Consider the following 13,982-nt stretch of genomic DNA (forward strand, 5'->3'; position numbering starts at 1 on the left):
GTTCATCACTATGACAACGGGTGATTAAGCCCTTCCAGTACGCTGGGCTCACACAACGGTGGGCACCAATGACAACACACACACACACGCGCGCGCGTGCTGTAAAATACTGAGCGTTCATTTTACTCTGATGGATCCTAACTGGTCCATGACAACACTCTGAGTTCACTTCACACTCAGGGGCTTTACAGTGTGCACGCACGCACGCACGCACGCACGCACGCACACACACACACACACACACACACACACACACACACACACACACACACACACACACACACACACACACACACACACACACACACACACACACACACACACACACACACACACACACACACAGGGGAGAGGACAAGAGAGGGTGTTACAAGAAGGAAGAATGGAGTGAGTTTCTGGAAACAGGAAATAACTACTGTGTTTTGTCCAGTGAAAAATTATAAACTGGCCAATTCAAACATTTCTGCAATTAGTCACACCCATTTTAACCTGACATCGACCCAGTGCTCTTTGCTCTGTGATGAGTGATTGTCCTCATGAGAACAGTAAAGTGGGATAATATGACTTATTACAGTAAGTTATTGTTAACAATATAATGCTGAGTTGTCTGGTACATTAAAAGGGCTGCATTTGTCCTTTGAATAAACTCCAAAACTGTGGAGTGGAAACACAATGTCATAGAGGCATACATTAAGTAACCACAACTGAAATACAGTACATCTTAGCAGGGCAGGGGTAGATGCTTCCTGTCATGATGGAGGACATCCTTCAGTTACACAACTGGGAGGCTTACTTTAGGTTGAGAAATAACCGATTGTGTTGTGAAGTAGATCTTCATGTCATGAAGCGGGACTGGCAGTGAAACTTTGCCACTGCTTATTCTCTAGTCTACAGCAGGGGTCTTCAACAGGCGGTCCGGGACCCCTAGGGGGGTCGTCATAGTTACCGCATGGGAGGCGCCAAATCTTGTGATAGGAATTTAGTTTTTTTTTTACATTTAGCACTTGAACCCTATAGCATCCCTATTCCGAGGGGAACATTAGCCAAACATTGCAGATCTTTAGCATATTCATTTATTTTTCTTTTTTTCCCAAAAGGTTTGATGTAGAACGAGTATTGAGGGTGTAGTTATTAACATGAATCCAACACAACGCTACACATTGATAGTGCTGTCAAATACGTCTACGAAGCAATCTATGAAAAAACATGTAGTGGGGGTCCCTGCTTCATCTCTCTCTCAGCTAAGTGGTCATTGGCCTCAAAAACGTTGAAGAGCCCTGGTCTACAGTATCTTTACTGGATTATCTGTTAAGCAAGATGTTTGTCCATGAAGTCAGGGTTTTGGGTGCCGGAGGCTGTGCGACATAACATACGTTTAACTCCACCCTCGCTATCTCATTTCTGGTGAAGCAGGGTTTGTTGCCGGACGTTCTTCATGTGGAACACATGGATTTACTTACAAAGCAACACTGGAATGTTAATAGGAACGGCACATTAACGGTTCAACCTTCCTTTAACTGATTTAATGAAGAACATACAGTGGTGCACCATTTCAACACCGTGGGGAATTGCAATCAATTTGATTATTTATTTTATGGGGTTGAATTTTTCCCATTCCAAGAGAACATGTTAACTATCATGATGACGTTTGTGCACTAGCTGCAACTACCCAATATTCTTGCATTCAACAATCTCACCATAGTTCATACCCATGTGCGCATGCTTTTTTTCATTTTGGCTGTTTATGTTTTGGGTGGATCTGCAACATGCAATCCCCAGACCTTAAATCTGGGGGGTGGCCAAATAAATAGCAGGACCAGCTTTATAACATCCAGAAATTGCCCAGTGCCTTGGCTAGAGTATAACTCTGATATGGCTGATATCAATCCTTAAACCAAACAAACAAAAAAACTAAATCTAACTTGGACCCAGTTCCTTAAACCTGATAAAGCTGGTCCTTTCTCGCATCACCACTTTTGCGGGACACTGATATTTGAATTGTATAAGATGGTAAAAACACATAACACACACACACCAAGTTGGTCCAAAGCGTGTATTCTCTGAAAGTAGTCCAACGCATGTATTATCTGACAAAACAAACACAGTCCATGAACAGGGTAACACAAAAGGGTGGGGTGTCTCCCTACAACCCACCCACCCACACACACACACACACACACACACACACACACACACACACACACACACACACACACACACACACACACACACACACACACACACACACACACACACACACACACACACACACACACACACACACACACACACACACACACACACACACACACACACACACACCATTTCCCAAAAATGCATGCAAGCATATGTGCACTTTGCAAGCACGCGAGAGGCGGTGAGAAGCAGAGGGGGCAGAGGGGCAGACAGACGGAATGCTAAACAGTCTGCTACAGTACTAGAGTTTTGATTGAGGAGGACCATCAGATTTCATGCATAGACAAGGGGGAAAAACCGTGATGAGGATAATAGAGTGATGACGAAGAGCAGAAAAATGTGAGGATGTGAGGTTTCAGAGAGGACTGGAAGCTCTGATCATAGCCTCTATGAAGGTGAAGAGAAGAGGAGGGGAGTTTCACCAGAGGATAAAAGTTAACTCACTCCACAGCAACTCGCTTTCTCTTTCTCGTTCACTCAGCACTGGCTACAAGAAGTAAGGTAAGTTCTGCAAAACATCATGTGGATCTAGTTATGCAGGATTTGATGTGACCCATTGTGAGCTCGTAGAGTGAGAATTGATGGCGCCTGGCGAGCAACTTATGTTTTTGTTGATCTTAAGGACTTTTATCATGTAAAGAAATAAGAGACAGAAATAACACATCGAAGAAGCGAAGAAGTTTGTATTTTCATAGTGTGCTTTGGTCTGAATACTAACATTACTTAAACTAAATAAGGTCCACTGTTATGCAGTCTGTACATGAAAGGAAATACAGGACTTGCTTGAAGCCTAAAGATACAGTAGTTAAAAAGCGGGAAAAAGTTTAAAGTAAAGTTAAATGTTGAAAACAAACCCTCTCAGTTTAGGGCATCGCTTGCTAAGCCCTCAACCTCCCTTCCTCAGTTCCATCTTGTCATGAGAGGCAAAGTGCTGATCCGTCATTATGGAAACGGAAAGGGGGAAAAATCACTGCAATTAATGGTGTACTGGAAATGCTTTAGCCATTACACTGTACAGTGTACCATAGAACATTCCAGCCATGCTGGCCCAGTCCACAGCAGACAGTGGTTTTGGTTTGACTGGGACATTTTACACCGGGTGGGTAGGGGGGAGGAGGGGGGAGCATGCTTTGGCTTATGAAATCCACATTGGTGAGGGCTCACCCAAAGGCAGTACACGCTATACACAGTCCTCCAGATGTGGAGGTTATATGGCTTGACGTGCAGAATAGTGATTCAGCCAGACACAGCCACAGAACTGGGAATGGAGTGTGTCACTGTTGTGAGAACTTAGCCCCCTCGGAAATTCTAGAATTCCCAATTCCTGACAGTGCTTATCTCTGCGGTTGTTTACTTTCAAATCACATGTACAGTCAGAGAAGCAGTGTTGACACATCCTTCCTTAACGGACATACACAGTACGGGAAAGATTGGAGATAGCAAAATAACAATAACCTTTCTTCTTGGACTTGTTGTTGTTGTTTTTGTTGTTGTTGTTAAAGGACATCATGAAATGTGTTACAATATAATACTATAATAAAGTATTCCAAAGTTGAGCTCAATGGAAGGCCAAAGTAACCTCTTTAGAATTCTCCATAAGACACATCTGTCTGCACCAAAGCACCCCAGTCAACGAGGAAATAACTTGAGCCTGCCAACAAGACTTTAATGCCCAAGCAGGATTTGAATGGAGAGCTCACCAGAAGCATCATTACATTGGCAAGGCTTTGTGTACGTTTCTGTCACCTGTGCCATTACTAACACAGCTACAGCCCAAGCATGCACGGAGAGACAGTGTCTAGCTGATGTAGCTGTTCCACAGAATCAGTTCACTTGTTGGGTACGGAGCCCCATGTCCATGATGAAAGACTAAAAGAGGACATATCACAGAGCTCTTTTATAGGAATCTGTTTTTTTTGAATAGCTAAAAATCACACCTGTGTGAACTGAGCGGTGCAACTTTACGTACTATACTGCTGTGCCACCCCAGGTCACATAGCGCTACTGCAGCTGTCTGTGCTGAAATGGACATACATAGGGACAGACAGACAGACAGACAGACAGACAGACAGACAGACAGACAGACAGAGCTGCGTGTTGGAGCTGTTAGGCACAGTTCAAAAATAGAGTAAATCATTTGCATTGTGGTTAATTGTCAAGGGTAGTGTGTGAATTTAGAAGACCTTTGGTGTGTTGATAACTGGGTGCTGGGTGGTGTGTGACAATTCAGTCGAAGTAATCCTCTGTGTAAAGAGGCGGGCCCGGTAGAACATGATGCCACATAGGCAGTATCATGCGACAGGTTTACACAGTTAGGATAGGATAAGGACTACCTTACTGTATAAAAAAATGAACATGATGTATTAAGACAATAACAAGATGTCTCATATCAAGTACATAAGCGTCATTAGATAGCTATGGACTATTCATAACAGGTAGTGACACACTTAGCTTTGACAATGTTGTACAACACTTCCAGCAACAGGTAACAAATTGGACTATGTCAAAAATGTAATTCTATATTTCTGGGCAAATATAGAGGTTCCTATTTCATTAATGCTTAAGATGCTCCTTAGGTTCTGTTGGCCATTTCAGCTACATTCTGTCTCACTGTCACTGCAAAAAGCAAATGCAGATACAGTGAGGATGTTACTTTTAACCAACTGTTCCCTTTGGGAGAGGAAAAACAACCACACCATATTCCTTTCTTTTCCGATGCAGAAAACAAAGGAACATTGTGCATCCATTCTGAGATAATAATGCAGCAGCACAATGAAAACAATGCAAATAGCTACTGTAGCGCATCACTCACAAACACGCACACATTCTTCAACATGTGTGTTTGGGTGCAGCAGTGAAATCCAGCATCGCCCATGAATGGCGCGTTCCACAGAAAGGGGTGTTTACTGTTTATATGTGGGTTGTTTTGTATATTTACCTGACATTTTTGTTTTTGAGGGGCACTATCCCCTCCAACGTCTGGCTTTCGAAATTACATCATATGGCAGCCAAGTCTATGGACTTTTAATGTTTGTTTAGAGCACTTAAAAGGGCAGCCAAAGTCTACATGCACTTTTAATTCGTTTTACAGCCATAAACGTCATGTGACATCATGTGGTACAATATAAATACCAAAGGAGTGAGATGCCGCTCACTTCACACAAGTGTGATTCTTGTTTGTTTGTTTGTTTGTTTGTTTTGCTAATTGTGAGTTATACAGGATGATCTCAACACTAATATAAAACAATATAACGATATTGAGTTTAAAATGCTTTGTGGGTTATTGTGTGTATGTGTATATTAATTATCTGCATGGCTTTGTATTTTATTTAGTTTATGAAATGTCTCACAAAACAGCTTGTGAGGAATATCAGGTTACAACAGAGGTTTCTAAATATAGTGTGACTTTTTATGGCATACTGTCACCCGGACCCATACATACATACTCCACATAGCAAGTTTTAAAGGATACTATTTCAAGTCATGGGAGACACACTACTGTACCACATCATGTACAGCAGAACATAGCACTGGTATTCCTTTATGTGACTGAAAAGCTAATTCAACTTTTTTTCTCCTCTCTCTCAGGGAAATAATGGAACTGTCAAACAGCCTTCACCTGCTCCTGCTTCTCTGTTCCCTCAATGCTGTTGTTTTGGCTTGTCCTAATGGATGCCAATGCATTGAGAACAAAATCCGTTGCAATGCCATATCAGAGTTCCCCACAGCTCTGCCCTCTTCCACCAACAGCCTTTACATCTCCAAGGGCAATATCTATTCATTTAAACCCGAGGATTTCACTGATTTTGCCAATGCGCTTTCATTCTTTGTGGTTAAAGATGGTGTACTGAGGGAGGTACGCCCAGGCACATTTGACTCAACTCCTAACCTGGGCGCGTTGGCGTTCACTGGCACTGAACTGCAAGATCTTCCTGGGGCCTTGTTCCAGAACCTTGCGAGGTTGGAGTATCTGACTCTAAGCAGCAATCAGCTCCTGGTGCTCCGGCCTGGCTGGTTCTCCTCTCTGTCTGCTCTGAAAGCCCTGGACCTTAGCAAAAACCTCTTTACATCTGTACCTGTGGAAACGTTTCGCCCGCTCTCTGAGCTGCAGTCTCTCATGTTGGCAGGGAACAACATCAGCCAGCTCGCCGGGGACACCTTCAAAGGCCTTTCCCACCTGAAGACCTTACGTCTCAACAAAAACTCACTCCAGCAGATCCCTGCTGGTGCTTTTGATGAGTTGGTCAACCTGGAAGAGGTGTCCTTGCAAGACAACCTGATCTCTTACCTCCACCATGACATGTTCTCTAAAACTCAGAAACTTCAGAAGCTCTTCATATCCCATAACAGGCTCACAGCTCTTCCACAGGGGCTCTTCCTAAACCTGCCTGGACTATCCCAAATCTCCCTTTATGAAAACCAGCTGGAGAGTCTCTCCCCGGGGGTGTTTGGGCCCATGCCCATCGAAGCACTATGGCTGTATGACAACAAGCTGAGCCGGCTGGAGGATGACACCTTCATGAACCTCACCAAAGTGAATCTGCTGGTGCTAAGCCGCAACCAGATCAACTACGTGTCTCCCTGGGCTTTCAGAGGTATGGAGAAATTGCGTGAGGTGTCCCTGCACACCAACCTGCTCACAAAGCTGGAGGCCGGCACCTTCCGAGGTTTACCCAGCCTGGTCAACATCTCCCTGGAGCACAACCTCATCCATACCCTCCCATTGGGCTTCCTCCAGGGCGTCAGCCAAATGGGCCAGATTGACCTGCGGAACAACTCCCTTTCCAGTCTGCCTCGGGCGATCCTGGATGAGCTCAATGTGACAAGGGAGGTTCTCCTGCATCAGAACCCTTGGAGGTGTGACCGGGACATCCTGCCGCTGAGGGAGTGGCTGAGACAGCACCCCTCCAAAGCCAACCACAGCCTGGTGGTGTGCGACACGCCCCTTGATCTGAACGGTGGCGAGATCGCCGCTCTGACAGACGAGGATCTGCCACCTCTCAGCTCTACTGACGAGCCTACGGTGATGCCGACGGATAAGAGGAGGAAACCCAGCACACCTCCCCCCAAGAGGAGCACCGTCTCCCCTGCCGTTGAGGCCACGCCTACCGCAGAAAAGGGGGAGGACACCAGCAGTGGACACGGGGAAGAAGGGGCCGTGTCCAGGAACACTCAGATCATCATCATTGCGGTGGTGTGCACCGCCATTATCAGCAGCATCATCATTGGCCTTGTGTGTTGGCGGAAGAAGAAGCAAGAAAGCCGCAATCTGGGCCGCAGAAGCAAGAACTCTGTATTGTAGACCAGACCACCCAAGTACAGCTCAGCTAACAGTGAACTTTTAAAACCAACATCTCTCTGATTACTGTGGCTAAGGATCATTAGTGCTGCGGCCTGTTGGAGAGGAGAAGGACCATAAAATGCATATTTTTTTAGAACCTAAATGGCCATGATTTTTAATAACACAAGTGCCTGGCGGATCGGTTCAGCATGACCAATAATTACACTGCTCAAGGAAACAGATTTGCTTCTGATTAGCATTTAATGTCTAGATCTAAATAATCCATAAAAAACATTGAATGGACTGTAATATCATTCACTTCACTATAATCTCAATCGCTTTTAGTCTGGATTTCCATTTATATGATGTGTCGGGACACTGTACCTGAATAAGACTGCTTTCATACTGTCCAACAGGTGTCTAATTTTTACAACCACGTTTCCTTAACATTAGAACTGGAAAAATAAAAAAGTAAAAAATAAATCTTTGGATTTATGGAACAAGCTGATTGATACGGTTCTACATATGGAACTACTAATTTTATTTTGCCTTTCCAATGAACCATGATGTAATGCAGGCAATGGTTTTAATATTTAACAAAAGGATTCCATGCTTTGAATAAAAGCTCAAGATTTTATCAGTCTGAAATCATTTCTGAAATCAACAGATGTGTGTTCATTTACGTCTTGAAATAAAATGATTCTAAACTTAGATCATTACTTTAAATAACTAAATTGGAAGAGTTACCCGATTGAAATTATGAACAGCTGTATTATCACATATGGACAGTAATGTGGAGTAACACAAACTGAGTTTGACTGACTCTTTTGTTTTTGTAATGATAGTTTAGATATAAATTATTCTCTGATAATTATGGTAAGAAGCACACAACACAGAATCAGAGTAATGCTACATGGATATTACAAGGAAAGACTGTATAGAATTTTTTTCATCCACATTTTATATACACCATTATACAGATATTATGAGTAATTCAAACGCATTCAGTGTGTTTACATCTCAATGGGTCATGCTGAGGATGAGGGGAGCCTCACATGACAGCATGATATCTCACACTGGACCTTTCCGTGAGGAGGATCCTGGTACTACTCTAATGCATTTTACAATGTCAGAATGGTTTATAGCTTACATAAAGTGAAGGAATGTAGGCCACACACCCATCTCAGTTATCTCTACATGTCCACTCTAATAGAGCAGTTGTTTTTAAAGTGAGGGCCATGGATGGTCAGGGGTCCACCCGAGGGGCAAGGCATTTTATTTGTATACTGTAGAGGGGGTGGGGGAGAAATTGTGCATTTATAATGTCATAATGTATTAGGGTGTCATTGGCATGGAAATGTTTTGGAATCCATAATGAAAGTCCACAAATTGTGGGCTTTCATTTAAAAACACCAAATGCTTCACTACATGCTCAATTTGCACTCTTGCAAATTACTACTGTATTTTGTTAGCAAACTGGCGGTGATGTAATTTTTTGTGTTATGATCTAGCCATTGTCAACAGGGTCTTGTTTTTTAAAGATGTTAAAGAAGAGGATGCCACATTTTTTGAATTATCCGCTCTGTTTAGTTCTTCTTTATCAAACTAAAAACTAGAAGCACATTAGAACTAGACAGCTGCTTGCTTTTATTAGACAGGCCTACTGTACAATTTGTAAAATAAACAAGGTAACAGCCAACAGAAATTATATTATTCTAACTTATACTCTCTAAAATGCTGGTTCCCAAAAAACTGCTCTAAAACACATGTGCACATGTTTGTTTGTTTTTATTCCTCCAGGGATCACATGAAATACTCACACAATACTTACCACAATACTAAAATTGCCAAAAACACAATAAGCACAACATACAGTATACTACATTGAAAAACATTGGTATGTCTCAGAAATCACCACTATGATTTTGATGCAAAAGACTGCCATCTAGAGGAAGAATGTTATAATTTGTCAGGAAATATTTCAAGTGCCATACTTTCATGTTTAGATATGTTTCATGTTTAATCTTTTTCTTGTGTATTTTTTATACAGTTCAACTTGAGGTAAATTGTCCCAATGTAAATCTAATCTAATCACAAACTATGTAATTGAAGTATAACGTAGACTAGTAGAGGCCAGGGAGAAGTGGATTTATGGAAATCAGTGTGGGACAGAGAATGGTGCCAGTACAAGAAAGAGAGCTTTCAATTATTGTAGGCTACAGGTACGTACTTCCATTTTTTTGTTCCAGTTCCGAACCAACTTTTAGGGTTCTGAACCAATTCATTTTCAGTAGAAACACTCAACATTAGGCAGGAAGAAAGAACTGAACCGGTTCAACCCTGGTGGAAAATGGGCCTGTGGAGAACCATGCAGGAAGTAAAACCCCCAAACAATCATTCACACTAATTACACACGCCTGTGAGCTGGTGGAAACTGGTGGAATTAAAGTTGTTGTTTCTGTTCTGCATGATAAGACCTGTTTACAGCATGCTGCGGAAGCTGACTAGGCCATTACAGTATGGAGGATGACACAAAGAGCTTGACCTTTAAAATGGACCCATTGATTCCATTTATTGTAGGAGAGGATTGGATACCTGTAACACACAATTCTAGAACTCACACTCACAATGAGCACTATATAACTATAAAGATTACTATAACTATATATCGTTCACTCATGCATATATATTTTTAGTTTCTGTGAACTGTGCTATCCACTTGACTTAATAGAATGATTTTTATACTATATTTTATCGTGCTCAGTGTGAATAGAATTCAAGCTACTGAATAATAATAACAACAACAACAACAACAACAACACATAGGTTAATTACATTTCTTTAAATAAATTGAAAGTGATTGAAATTGAGAGTGATTATTGCAAATAAGGCAGATAAATAAACTGAATACTGAAAGTGCTGCACATGTTCGTTCAGTGCTCTTATCTCACACAGCAGAGGCCACGCCTCACAGAGGCGTCCAACACACTCCAGGCCCTCTGACCCGATACAGTACATAACATAGATAACATAACCCTGCACTTGTTTGTTTCTCTCTCTAACTGAAATAACGTTCCATTACACGTCTGGGGCAGCAAATGATAATGAGGTAGGTCATAAGTTGCGTGTTTGAAATAACAAAACAATGTATAATGGTTCCATTTGATCGAATCTTCATTTTATACGCTTTAATCAATTATATATTATTATAATATCATTTTCAAATGATCAGAATCGGATCGGGAGCCAATAAACGTGTTCTAGCAAATATAAATATTTGATCGGGAAAAATCGGTATCGGCAGATGCTCAAAATCAAATGATCGGAATTGGATCGGGAGCAAAAAAAACGTGATCGGGACATCACTAATTATAATGGCTTGTGATTTGGGTCTAAAAGTGTGAGAGAAGGATGTGCTTTAAGCTGTCTCATAGAACAGTTTACATTGTCAACTCCACCATTGAAATGACTGGATTTACCCAAACTCAATAACGAAATCTCTCTCTCTCTCTCTCTCTCTCTCTCTCTCTCTCTCTCTCTCTATAGAAGAAGCATGCCTGGAATCAAAATTGTCCTCTTTTTTCTGCCTTTGTTGTTTGAATATTCAATTTCAACTGAAGATTGTCAAACTGAGTTTGACTGTCCCAAGGAACACCAGAAGGTTTTTGATGCACGTACAACTGACATACCACGACTTCTGGACTCAAAGGTGACAGAAGTGTTCTTTGTGAAAAGTAAGATCACTGCCATCCCCGCAGGAGTCTTTAATGAAAGCCCCCAGCTGGAAAAGGTGGAGATCATGGACACTCCACTCATATCCATCGAGCCTGGTGCTTTTGAGGGCATGGTGAACCTCAAACAGATTGAGATCTCCAGTACTCCAATAACATCTATCCCAGTGGGAGTCTTTAGGGGCATCGACAATCTAGAACATCTTATTTTAAAACTCAACAAGATCCGTCGTCTAGAGAAAGGCTTGTTTGATGGCCTTAAAAACCTAATTGATATCCAAATGCATATTAACGAGATAGAATACATAGAGGAAGGGACTTTTGATGATCTAAACAACCTTACGTTCCTACATTTGGCTAGGAACAATCTCACTGCCATATCTTCAGGTCTGTTTTCAAAACTGAAAAAACTACAGACATTAAGACTCTATGAAAATCACCTGACCTCCCTTCCTGAGGGAATATTGGACAACAATCCCAACTTGAAGGATTTTAACTTGCAGGCAAACGAAATAACGGAATTATCGCCCAGCTTGTTTCGACATAAAGATAAATTGTCTAGGCTGTATTTGGACGGGAATCGTCTGACTGGGTTACCTCAAGAGTTCTTTGTGGGATTCCCACAGCTTAAAACACTGACTCTATACAATAATGAACTGACTAGTTTACCTCCAGTGCTCTTTGGAGAAATGCCCAAATTGATTGAGTTGAGTTTTAAAGAAAATAACCTTAGCACTCTTCCTAATGGAATATTCAGTGCTTTGAAGAAACTTAAAAAGCTAGACCTGTCTAAAAATCACTTTGAAACCTTGTCTGTTGAATATTTCAAGGGCCCTGAAAAGCTTACAGAGCTGAATGTAATGAACAACAGGCTCAAGTCACTGGACGCAGACTTATTTGAACAACTAGCATATCTGTCCACCCTGAGGTTAGCTAACAACAACCTACAGAATCTTCCTGAGGATATATTCACACCTTTAACAAAACTTACCAAAGTTTATCTCAACGGCAACCCTTGGCATTGTAACTGCAAACTGATTCATCTGTACAAGTGGATGAAGGCCAACTCTGGCAAAATCAAGTCCACCTCACCTGAAGTCTGTGAGCATCCAGAGGATTTGAAGGGGCTGGAGATCATGTCGCTGACAGAGGATCAGTTGATATGTCCCACGCTTCCCCCTCCAACTACAACCACTGCTCCACCCACAACCACAGCACTGATAACTACTCAAACTACAACCACTCCATCTACAACAACAACTACAGCACCAACAACCACGACTACACGACCAACAACTACAGCACCAACAACCACGACTACACGACCAACAACTACAGCGCCAACCACCACTACAACACCAACAACTACAGCGCCAACCACCACTACACCACCAACAACTACACCACCAACCACCACTACACTACCTACCACAACTACACCACCACCCACCACTACTACCACAACTACACCACCACCCACTACTACCACAACTACACCACCACCCACCACTACACTACCTACCACAACTACACCACCACCCACCACTGCACTACCTACCACAACTACACCACCATCCACCACTACACTACCTACCACAACTACACCACCACCCACCACTACTACAGCACCAACCACCACTACACTACCTACCACAACTACAGCACCACTCACCACTACTACCACACTACCAACCACAACTACACTAACAACCACAACTACACAGACAACCACCACTATACTACCAACCACAGCCCTCTCTACCACCACCACCACGACTTCAACGACACCCACCACAACCTCAACGACCACTATTAAGACAACTCTCCCAGCCACCACCAGGAGAGCAACATCACCACTAGCCCCACCTCCCACCACTCCAGTGATCTTCACCTGTCCCCTGGAGCCCATGCCTCTGCAGCAGGCGTTACCGTCTCACACTCACACGGCCGTGAGCAAAGAGGAGCAGTGCAAGAGGCAGCTGGTGATCTACGCCAGCCTGTTGGTGGTGGAGGTCGTCTTCACGGTGGTGCTGGCCAAGCACACCCTCTCTCTGTACCGTCTGCTGCAGTGCAGAGAGAGGCTGTCCAACAGGATCAACCTCACCCGCTTCTCCTACAGGAAGGAGGTCATCCTCAGGCCGTTGAGAGAGACGGAGACCATAAACGGAATGACTTTGAACAAACTGAAGGAGTATATGGACGAAAGAGGATCCACCTGAATGGCCTGCACATGTGAAAACTGACAAGATGGAAATAGAAGATCTACAAGCTCACATTTTGACAAATGTTAAATGTTGAGAATTTGTGGAAATGTTTTAAAACTAACTATGGAATCGTGCATTTCCTGTCAGTGTGTGTTTGGTTGGTTGGTTGGTCGGGCACGTGACATCACGTGACATCATCAGGGATGGAGCACGTGACATCATCAGGGATGGAGATCCCTGATGTCAATATATATATATATCAATATTGGCCAGCAACTCTACCTCAAACCCTTAGATCTCCATATGAAGCTGACCTGTTCTGACTTTCCATATGTTGATCCTTCCCCATCCATCCTTCCTCCCTTTTGACTGATACCTGTCAATTTAAACTCTAGACGGGCCTGCCCCAAAGTTATTAGTGCAGCCGTGCCCGGCTGCACTAATAACTAGAGTTCTCAACAGGCCCGGAAATTAAGATCTTACCTACCCCCCATGCCAAAGCACCAGTCTGCTGTCACCCAGGCGGATATGTTGATCTAACCCCCCATTCCAAAGCGCCAGCGCTCGCCC

General features: G+C 42.9%; 2 protein-coding genes across 2 annotated transcripts; both read left to right on the plus strand.

The window, feature by feature from the left end:
- The first annotated feature begins 2,490 nt into the window (after positions 1–2,490).
- On the plus strand, positions 2,491–8,112 carry LOC306926699 (uncharacterized protein). Its single transcript, XM_079506102.1, has 2 exons — positions 2,491–2,697; positions 5,785–8,112. Exon 2 carries the CDS (start codon positions 5,792–5,794, stop codon positions 7,496–7,498), a length of 1,707 nt encoding a protein of 568 aa, XP_079362228.1. The 5' UTR covers positions 2,491–2,697; positions 5,785–5,791; the 3' UTR covers positions 7,499–8,112.
- Positions 8,113–10,507: 2,395 nt separating this feature from the next.
- On the plus strand, positions 10,508–13,427 carry LOC306926247 (uncharacterized protein; the record flags this gene model as incomplete). The annotated part of the gene is made up of 2 exons (XM_079505514.1): positions 10,508–10,586; positions 11,024–13,427. Exons 1-2 carry the CDS (start codon positions 10,576–10,578, stop codon positions 13,425–13,427), a joined length of 2,415 nt encoding a protein of 804 aa, XP_079361640.1. The 5' UTR covers positions 10,508–10,575.
- Positions 13,428–13,982: the final 555 nt, after the last annotated feature.

The sequence above is a fragment of the Electrona antarctica genome, assembly GCF_951216825.1.
Source record: "Electrona antarctica genome assembly, chromosome: 7".
Lineage (NCBI taxonomy): Eukaryota > Metazoa > Chordata > Actinopteri > Myctophiformes > Myctophidae > Electrona > Electrona antarctica.

Bases quoted from the DNA above. Each gene is read 5' to 3' on its own strand.
- LOC306926699 (XM_079506102.1), top strand. From the start codon at position 5,792: ATGGAACTGTCAAACAGCCTTCACCTGCTCCTGCTTCTCTGTTCCCTC.